The 11,076-nt window shown below is 39.5% G+C and overlaps 1 protein-coding gene across 2 annotated transcripts; it reads left to right on the top strand.

Annotated features, from left to right (window-relative positions):
• The first annotated feature begins 2,522 nt into the window (after nt 1-2,522).
• plin3 (perilipin 3) lies at nt 2,523-11,013 on the top strand. 2 transcript variants are annotated; one of them, XM_029430457.1, is made up of 8 exons: nt 2,523-2,643; nt 5,608-5,697; nt 5,917-6,112; nt 6,442-6,524; nt 6,824-7,055; nt 8,802-9,142; nt 9,542-9,757; nt 10,187-11,013. In XM_029430457.1, the coding sequence occupies exons 2-8, from the start codon at nt 5,629-5,631 to the stop codon at nt 10,322-10,324; spliced, it is 1,275 nt and encodes a 424-aa protein (XP_029286317.1). In that variant the 5' UTR covers nt 2,523-2,643; nt 5,608-5,628; the 3' UTR covers nt 10,325-11,013. The 2 variants fall into 2 exon arrangements, with proteins under 2 accessions (XP_029286317.1, XP_029286316.1); XM_029430456.1 differs by having other exon boundaries at nt 9,539-9,757.
• Nucleotides 11,014-11,076: the final 63 nt, after the last annotated feature.

Below are 11,076 nucleotides of genomic sequence, written 5' to 3'. Positions count from 1 at the left end.
AATTTATTGCTGTTATCATGAAAGGTATGTCTTCAGGCAGGAAAAAGAGACAGAGAGAGGGGGAGAGTGGAGTGATCATTTTACTCTAAGGGATGGGAGATTTTCCTGTTATCTACTAATCTTCAATTACTCAATATCCAGAACAATTTTGGCCTCAATCAACTGATCCAGTGAAGCAGAGTTAAGAGTTAAGCAGGAACAGATGAGAGCCTTCGGCGAACATGTTGCCAACTCTTTTGCAGGACGACGTGGAAGCACTGGTGCGCACGGATTTGTGTGTGTTTTTTTTTAGTTAAAGGCATAAACTGCAGAGGTTGCAGTTGCTTGGTCACTCATAAACATATTAAACAATACGAGGAGAACGGAGCCACACAGCTGTGGTCAAGACAACACACCCATGTTTCCCACATCACGCTATTTCCTCTCACTCTGACCCGTTTACTCTCACGGCCTCGCTCTGGTGTTACAACATCAACTGTTCCCAGAGCAGCCTGGATTTTAAACATGGTCAAAACAAAAGCTACAACAGGTATTTCAATGACTTTCTGATAGCAACATTAAAGGTAATCTGTTTCCTTTCTCTGGAGCCTGGCGCAGGCATTTGGGAAAACACAAAGGGACACATAATGAAAACTGTAATGGCTTGAATAATGAAAATCCTCTCTAAATGAAAAGGGAGCGGTAATAGAGTTCTAGTCGTGATGATACACAGCACCCAGCAGAGGAAGTATCTGTACTTGCTTTACAATGATGAAGTACACATAACTAGTATATGTGAATGCTACATGAAGAAGAAAGCTTTTGTGAAAATCACATCCCAGACCATGTATACATAAGTACATTAATGAATGCAGCTATTGTGACACTCTGTCCTACTTTACCATCTATTTTTCCTGGAGAAATATTTTATTCTTTAATATTTAATATAAAATAGACACTCTGCTGCCGAGTTGCAGCTGCAGTAAAAAGATCGTAAGGATGTAAATGTCAGTGAGTGTAGCTCAGTGTGGGTGAGGCTACAGACATGAAGTCTAAGTTGACTCAATGGGTAAAGACTGCCCTCTCAGGGCTTACTATGTCAATTGCAGATAACATGGTTGCCTGGATCTCAGCCATCTGGCTGTATATACAGTATAAAGCAGGTTAGGGAAAGGACCACATTGGCATTCAGTGTTACATGTGATTCACCAGTAATAAGTATTTAAATGTTGTTTTCTACGCACTTAGTGAAAAAGTTGTAAGCAAATATAAGTGTTTTCTCTTAATGTATTTGTCAACAACTTTTCGAATGAAGCATCCATAACTACAGTTTAAACAGTTACTGAATGATCAGTAACACAGTTTAGAAATGAGTAAGAGTTTAACTCTAGGTCCACTTACTGGACTTCTTCTGGAGCCGTCTTGCAGCATCTCGTTGCATCTTATGGCCTTCATGGGCGGATGGGGTTTGCAAAATAACCTGGAGAATTAATTAATCAATACTTAATTAATAAACATAATAAATTAATACAACTCATAAGATTTATAAATATAATAAATACATTATTTGGTATTAATCCATTATTCATTTTTTTTTTTGATATTCACATAAAACATGGAGACATATTTCTCATTATATTGGCAAGTACCCATTAAATGTTTTGATGTTTCACAGGAGGGATTATAGTGTTGACAAATACATTATTTGAAACGTAAGAAAATCCTTATATCTGCTTACAACTGCATTATAGTGTGATGTAAAACATTAACTACGATCGCTGCTGATAAATACAAATTAGAGGTTAAAAGTATAGCGTTATCTTGCGAAACAAAAGGGAAAGTTAAGCTTGAAAGTACATTACTGACCTTTGGAAATAATAATAGTTTGAACAAAACAAAATCAGAGCACAAGGTCTACTTACTGGAATTATCTTACTTAGTATAATCAATATACAACCAGCTGTTATCACAGGAGATAACGGCCAAAACATTTCCCTGATAACTGAGCAAAATCCATCCACTGATGTTCACAAGGTGTGCCTGAAAGCTTCTAAAACATTTCCTATAAGTGGACCTTGCAGAGAAAAAGGTTAATTAGTTGTGTAAGCTTTTATTTAAATAAAAAATGTCCTGTATAGGTGTGAATTAAATACATACAGTATTGAAATCATGTAGTGATAAGTCAAAGTAGCAATACCAATGAAATACACTCGAAACTGTACTTATGTTGACTACAATACTGAGTAAATATACTTCCACTACTGCACACATTTAATTTATCTTTATATACAATCTGTGAATGTACCAGGCAATACAAAATAACACAATATATTGTAAAATAGGGACCAATCAGCAAGAACAGCACTTACAAAAGTTAGCTGAGTGAGTACAGAAATTAAAAAACATTCAAATGAAAATGTCAGGTGAATTGTGTATGAATTATGTGATTTTATCTACATTTATTTTTGACCAAATGTGACAGCTGTGACTGTAACTTCCGTGCTGTGATTTAATTGGTTCAAAGTTTATAAGACAGTCCCTCACTCCGCCTTTCTGCCCGTCCTGTGCTGCAGTCCGGGAGAAAGGAGGCCTTGTTGTGGGCTGCACCATTGACATTATACTGCAGGTCACGCCAGGACAGAGGAGCAACAGGCTGCCAGTGAGGTCAGTGACTGACATGACAGCTTAGTTTTGTTTTTAAATGAACTTCTCAAAGACGTATGCTAAGCTAACGTGTACTAGCTAACTTAACCTAACGTTCCCTTTTGAGGACGGATAAAACAACTACTTACTACTACTTACTTTTCTCCTTAATGTCGAGTGTATCAAGGAGGAACCGATTAAAAGAGGGGGTTTTTGTTTGCTGAGGTAATGTTTTAGAATAAATCATAGTTTCTTATCTGGAGTAAAGTTCATCGACAGCTGTAAGAAATAACTGCTGCTTTGTAACATGTCGCGCGCTCTGTCTGTTGAGATGACAGTGTTGTGTTCAAAAGCAGCTAAAAGGAGTTGGAAATCATCCTTCTCAGCAGGATTGACACAGTTAACATTTGTCACGTAAAACTACTGCGGTTAAATCATATTGTTCTTCAGAAACTCGACATTATGCAAAGTAATATGCAAAGTAATACCAACAAAGTGTATGTGCTTAATTTGATATTGTGCTTGCTAAGACAGTGACCACTTAAGAATGTCTACGTGTGACCTCTTAGTCCGTGGAAATGAGCTTTGAGCACATACTTTAATACATGTTCTCTCAAATGGTTTCATTTGAAGGAGTTCTTGAGGCCTGAAGAAATTAAATTGTCTAATATTTCACAAGAATATTGTGAATTTGTCTTGTTCGTATCCCTGTAATCATCTTGTGACCCCTTTAGGGTCACCTCTAGGTTGTACTCAGACTAAATGCTTTCCAGCCCATGCAAAATAATCTACATTATTCTAGAAAAAGGTGAAATATATATTCCACTTTTAAGAACTTATCTACTCCTTTAATTTTGTTCTCCACATTAGCAATAATTTCCGTCTTTCTTCTCTCAGTCTGTCAGATCACAGACAGCTGTCGTCCTCTTTAACCCACTGTCCCCTATGGCAAATGTCTCAATAGTTTCCTGGAGGTATACCAGCTTATCCAGTAATATCAAAGGTCACATAATGTTTCAGCTCCAAATGGATTGCAGCAGCTTTCCCTTGTCTGAAAAGGGATGATGTGGCTCAACAGTGTCAGGATGTGACAAACCGTCTCAACGCTATAACAAGAGGCCAGATAATCTTTTTTATGAACGGAATCACTTGTCAGTGAGATGATTTTTTTCGACAGTCTAAAAAAAAAAAGCTCAGTTTTGTTGCATAACAACCCTCCTCATAATATGTTGTGTGTCTCTGAAAATTATCTCGGGTCCATCTCACACTTGATAGCAGGGAGCATAGTGACAGACTTTGCTTTGTAATAAAACAAGTGAAGATGTCATCAACTTCCTCCCAGAAAGAAAACATGTTGCTCAACCAAGCTGTTGCAACAAAATGCAATTTGCAATCGCAGAGTCTGGAACACATAGTCATGGAAACACGAGAGAGTATTTTATTCAGCCTTACATAAAAAGGTCATCCATGGTTGGAGCTGCTTTTTTTCGGTGTAGATTTCTGGATATGAGTCTCGTCTCTCCGTCTACGGTTCCTCCTGTCAGGTGGATGTGTATCTTAATCTACCGTAACATTTACAGCATGTTGGCAAAGGATGACAGCTGGTCGGCTGCACTCCTCACGCTTCTGCTGTATGTTTCCCCAGCAGTAGATCATGGAGGTCATGTCCTTCTTTGATTGACTTGTCTGCCCTATACATCAGGTCAACCATTGGTTAACAAACATGGTTCCAGAAAATACAGGTGGAGTCCACTTATGTCTTCCTGTAGCCATCTGGTAGAACACAAACAGATGCCGTCCACATGTCTGGAGCACCAGCTTTCATGACTCTGTGCGTCACGTCTTTCATCATCGATTCCTTTGTAAAAATCATTGTAAGTTGCACTTTCGTTACATACAGTATAGACTCACTCCATGTCACCCATATTGGGCAGTATGCTGATTTGAAAATGAACTTCTCCTTACTTCAAGAAGAATATAAACTGAATATGTAATTGAATAATTTATTTTTTCTTGCCCCTTTCTGTGACCCAATCAGCCTAAGTATTAGATTTAGTTTTTATTCAAGGCAGTAACTCATTGTATTAATGTAAAAGGGTAGTTTGCACTTACAGCTATCTATCACTTGAGCGATGGCTTAGTTTTCATTTAATGCAATATTTTTACACTAACAAATTGCAGTATTGCTTAAGATTTTTCACTTCATATAAATGATATTAAGGTCAATTCTTCCTGCGTGCCTTCATGTGAGCTAGTGAACAATCAATCTCCAGCATTAGTGCCCGGCCAGTCCATAGTGAGCCATTATTCATGGGTTTTTCTCTTGACTCTTATCCATATTTTCAAACTAGACTAACTTCTGGATCCTAGAATTCTTCGTCATCGTGTCTGTACTCATTTTATGTCGTAGCAATCATCACCTTGAGAAACCAGTATTGTTTCAGGATACTGTACACATACTAAGAAGCTGAAGTATTAAAGATGGTGGTGATGTGTTTGTTCATCCTACACCTTAATCCACCACACATTGGCCTCATTAATCCCTCTTTTCATGACTAAATGAAAGAATTTGCTCAGCCTCTGATGTTAAGACATTATTATGTTAAGATGTTATATCATTTTAAAATGCAAAAATATAGCTGTGGGAATTAAACGATAAAAATACTACACTCCAAATGTATCGTTATCCATTTTTTTTGCTTTGTCATGGTGTCATGACTTAAAGTGTTGCTTGGCTACATCATATTATTTTGTAAGTGCAGTTTCATCCTTATTGCATCATAGTGTTGACAGTGTTGTACATGCTTGAGTTACCTTTCTGCGATATATTCTCCGACCGTCTGACAAGACAGCCATTCCATTTCCAAATGTATAAAAGAATTGCTTCTCCATAAAGTACATCAGCCACTTAAACAAAGAATATCAGAGATGTATTTCATCATGCATACCAAACGTTGTGAGGTGACACTATATATTCCATGTCAGAGATTGAATCCAGAATTCACAATGGCAGACAGCGGGAAGACTAATGAGACTGGAGCTACGGCAGCAGAACCATATAATGGAGACCAGCAGGTGAGGAGCACAGTGACCCAAAATGACACATATTATAAAACCGAGACATATTATGAACTCATTTGACGCTCAATAAGCCACTGTGGGGAATCAATCATTATCCCTAACAGAATACTTAAACTCTGTACTGAAAAGAGCTTAACTTTACACAGGCAGGGTTGTATTTCACATTGTTTTATGTCTTTTCAATGACAGTAATGGTTGTTTTTTTTGTCCTAGAATGTTGTTTCCCGAGTGAGCAATTTGCCTCTGGTCAGTTCAGCTTGCGAAGTTGTTTCCAACGCCTACAGTAGCACCAAAGACAGCGTGCCCTTGCTGAAGGGAGTGATGGATGCAGCAGAGAGCGGGGTCCGAACCCTGGGAGCAGCAGCCACAACGGGGTCCAAGCCTCTTCTGGACATTATTGAACCACAGAGTGAGTTCTTGTCTCTGTGCAGAATATGATGTAATGTATTTGCAATGATGGCGTACTATAAAAGAGTATTGCAAGCTTGTTGCACATTAAAGGTATGAAACTGATGCTAGAATACAAGAAGAATACAAAAATAGGTTTCTTCTTGTAAGAACAGAATTCCAGATCCTTTAGGGAAGGTGTCAATTTAATCTTTAAAACCCTTTCAGTTCTTGCTGTACTCTAAACATAAAACAATTACTGTTGTTGTTACTTAGAATGGAGTTAACAGATGATTCTTTTCATGTTGAAATATTAATATTTAAATGATTGGTACATTTCTGTTCTTTCAGTTGCTACAGTGAATGAGTACGCCTTGAAAGGACTCGAGAAGATGGAAGAGAAGCTGCCTATTCTTCAGCAGCCAGCAGACAAGGTCGGACAGAAAGAAATAATGCAGTCAAGAAACATCTTTTTATTGTGCATTTGAATTTATTTATTATAAGTTACCCTTTATCACACTAGGAGTTCAGTTAACCATAGCAACAATGTTTACATTTCACCAAATGTGAACATATACTGTTACTTCTTGGTAAAACATAACCAAGTTAAACTGACTACTAACACTGAAAATAAAGAAGATTTCTTCCTTTGATGCAGTTCATTGCCATAGCCTTAGCCAAATTATTCATATATTCATATTAGTTCATATCAAATATACTCTGTCTTCCTCAGCTGGTGTCGGACACAGTAGGTATGGTGTACCAGTCGGTGGCAGGGGCCAAAGATGCTGTGGTGGGGGCTGCGATGGGCGGTGTCGAGATGACCTGGGCAGCGATCAGCGGAGGTCTCATGACCGCCATGGGCACCAGGATGGGCCAGATGGTCAGCACTGGGATGGGCCTGGCCCTGAGCCGATCCGAGGACTGGGTTGACCAGAACCTACCACTCGCTGAGAGGGAACTGGGTCAGTAGCTATCCTAAATGTGGAACGCATAATGAGTCCATAAAAACCAGGGGAGGTGATGAACCCATATGGCTACTGCTGAGGTAGTGACAGGTGGGTTTTGACAGTTGGATCAAATGAAGCTGAAACAAGGCTGCAGTTGGAATGAATTAATCATGGCCAACGAGTTGCCAGTTTGTCAAGTTTTTATCACAGATGATTTTAAATAAACACAACAAACTTTAGAGCTTCAAGACCCAGTCCGTACAGCTTTTGAACTCCAGTGCAAAACCAACAAAGCACTTTTAAATTTGATTTAGTTGTTTCTCTGTCAATCAGGGGAAAGATTCCAACCCTATGTGTTGCATTTTGGTGTCAAGTTGGATCCCAGATTGTACCTTTTTTTAATATATTTCATAAAACAAAAGCGGTTACTTTTGCTTCATTCCTTAAATTGCAATTCTGCCATAACAAAAGATAAATGGGGGAAAAACATTATTTAGTTCCATATTGGCACTGTGAAAAGTACATGGCAGTGATATCTCAGTTAAGCATTAATAATGCTACGGTTTTGCTTCAAAGAGGAACATTTTTAATTTTTACCACGACGATTAGCCTTATCTCTTGCATTACTGCTATGTACTGAAACTTGAAACGTATTTATTTATTAATTTATTCCATAATTAGTATGCTCGAATGATGGCATTTGCACAATTTGTAATTTCCTATAAGAGTCAGTAGCCCACACTGTGTCTATAAATCAAACATCAAATTCAAAGAGACTGTCCAAATGAATAATCTTTATAAAGGCAAGACAAGGTGATGTGGCGAGATGGGGGGTGGTCGTGATAAAAGGGTTTAATTCTACCGCAGTGGCTGGATCTGAACACATGGATGGTTGAGGCTATTAATAGAGAGCGAGGCAGGACATTCCAGTGAACTTCCCCTCTGTTAACTTGGCCCATAAAGCACCCTCAATTTCCAACACTCACAGTTTTGACACCTGCTACTGTGATGTCATGATATCATGAGAACCTGCCGTGTGCAATTGCTACTGTTATCAGTGGCAGCAAGTACCCATAATGGCAGTACTCAGGAGATTTTGGATTTGTTCGGCGGTCACTGTGGCTTTTAACAGGCATAAGGAGACAGTGATATCCACAGACTGATGACTAGGGGGGAGTGAGGTGGCTCTAGAGTATTTTTGTCTCTCCTGAGCAGATGTGCTTTAACCCTGTCAGTCAAGTAGTCCAACTTGGAACAGATGCACCAGGAAGTGCAGATGGAGGGAGCCAATTGAGTCTCCATCCAACCCTCAAAGCATCTCCAGCAGCATATGCTATAAAGAATGAACATATACTGAATGTCTTCACATAGCAGTTAAAACGTCAAAACTGAAGGAGAGATCAAGAATGGCTCATGTATTGGTTTTTTTTCAACTTTATGCTCACACCTAAATATTTTAAGCATATTATATGTCCATCCATCCATCGTCTACCACTTATCCGGGATCGGGTCGCGGGGGCAGCAGCTCCAGTAAGGAACCCCAATCTTCCCTTCTCCGGGCCACATCCTCCAGCTCCGACTGGGGGATCCTGAGGCGTTCCCAGGCCAGTGAGGAGATATAATCTCTCCACCGAGTCCTGGGTCTTCCCCGGGGTCTCCTCCCAGCTGGACGTGCCTGGAACACCTCCATAGGAAGGCGCCCAGGTGGCATCCTTACTAGATATTATATGTGATTAATTCTATTCTCTCTCTCTCTCTCAGCTGCTGTGGCTGAACCTGCCACCAGTGAGGTGACTACCACATCGACCAGCCCCAGCTACTTTGTCCGCTTGGGGAAACTCTCTGCCAAAGTACAGGAGCGAGCCCTAGAGCTTTCCCTAGGCCGTGCACGGCACGCCCGGGATGCCACCTATACTACAGTGGGTCAGATTACCAGTACTCTGGACCTGCTAGAGAGTGCACGTACCAGTCTGGGAACCGCCAGTAACCAGATAGGAGGAGCCTCAGAGCAGCTGCTGCAGCGCTGGACAGAGTGGACGCAGAAGCAGGCTGGAGCTGGACAGACCGAGTCAGAGCCAGATGGGACCAGAGATGAGGCTGAGGTCAGAGCTGAAGCACTGACTTAATGGTTTCTAAGAAGACAGATTAACATTGTATATACTGCACATATGCAGCATATATACTCAAAAGGGTCTTGAAATTCCACTTGAACGAATGAAATAAATCTTAGAGCATGACAATTATAAGAACAATGCAATTTTATTGCTGAAATGAGCAATAAATCAGATTTCTATTTTAGAGGGTTACATTGTATTGTAATGCCCCCACAGGTTTATGTGGAATAAGAGTGATATTACATGCATTGGGATTAGGATATGATGAGGAAACTACCTTAGCCATAGGAAGGCAATTGTTAGGAATATGTACGTTTCATCTATACTATTTAACATGCTAATGTTTATCATGTATCTCTATTTTTTGCCACTTTCTGTCCACAGCAGCTGGAATGGCGGGTCCTCTCCATGGTGCGTGGTCTGAGTGACCAGCTGAGGTCAACATGCTCCAATGTGGTGTCAAGTGCTCAGGGTCTGCCAGGTGCAGTCCAGGACCAGCTTACCAGGGCAAGGCAATCCGCTGAAGAATTACACTCGTCTCTGGGGAACACGAGCAACATCACACCCCTCCTTCTGGAGCGGAGCCGTCACAACCTGATCCAAGTACTAATTGCTCCACGTTGTCTTTACCGCAGTGCTTTGTTTTGCTGCATCAGCTTAGCTAAATATAGTTTAGTGCTTGAAGTTTTGGTTTCTTTTTTTCAACACAATTACTTCTCACAGTTAGTCTATTACCTTTTATATTGGTGCTTAAATAATGCCCACAGTCTTATTGAACAGGAATTAAACAGGAAACTGCTGCTTACTTAACATAATCAAACATCCATTCTCAGGGGTGTCTGCTAATTTATATGCATTTATGACACTAGGACAGTCAAGATTACACTATTGTATTTAGTAATGTACACATATAACCTCAGTATTTCCTACCTACAATGAGCTTAGCATATTTTTCAGGTATTATGTTGTTGTTGTTTTTATTATGTTTAAGTAATATCTTTGAAAGTGATACTAGTATGTGCTTGTTCCCAGGTTAAACAGTCTCTGGATGGTGTCATGGAGTATCTACTAAACAACACACCACTCAACTGGCTGGTGGGACCTTTTGCCCCTCAGAGGTCTGAGAAGGCAGAGGGAGATTTGGAAATGGAGCTGCGCGGACCACACTAATAAACTAATAAAGAAGACTTTGTTGTGTTTCTCCATGAGTTAATCAATGTGGTGACCGAAGTCTGGTAGATGGAACATTAAAAAAAAAAAAATGTATACATAAATATATCTTCTTGCTTTCATGAAAGAGGCCTTAAAGTCATGTTGTCTGAATGACGCACAAAATGTGTTATTAGGTAAAGACACTACACTTGTATGTACGTAAAGGTTAATCTAATTCAATCATGACCGAAAGCTCTGAGCTGTGGCCATAGAGAATTTACTCAATTGTACACTTTATTAAGTATCTTTATTTACTAATAGATATTGTTTATGTAGTTTTATATATGTTGAAGATCAATCTATGTATGTGGCCATACTGGTGTTTGAAAGACTTTAGTTGGTGCCTAAAAAGTATTCAAAGCATTTCTAGTTGCCTGTCAACACAGATTCCATTTCAAGGCTCTAAATGTGCTTTGTGAGAATAGAACAGGCATAAGCATGCACCTTTTAATGAGGTGTAAAGTTCATAGTGTATTCATTTGTTTTTAGATGTGCAGTTTTCATTTCAGTATTTTTGTGTCTGAACCTTGATGGGTTTTTGGAATCAACTACAACAACTGTCAATGAGCTGAACATGTCAATAACATTTTGAAACCGCACAGTATTAGTGTCATGCTTTAACACACTAATAAAAGCTTTATTTCTGAGGGGGCTTTTTTGTTGTTATTTTTGCGGGGTGGTGGACTTTGCTGTGTTGGCCTGACTGAATG

The sequence above is a fragment of the Cottoperca gobio genome, chromosome 4, assembly GCF_900634415.1.
Source record: "Cottoperca gobio chromosome 4, fCotGob3.1, whole genome shotgun sequence".
Classification (NCBI taxonomy): domain Eukaryota; kingdom Metazoa; phylum Chordata; class Actinopteri; order Perciformes; family Bovichtidae; genus Cottoperca; species Cottoperca gobio.
This window is presented reverse-complemented; position numbering and strand designations above follow the sequence as displayed.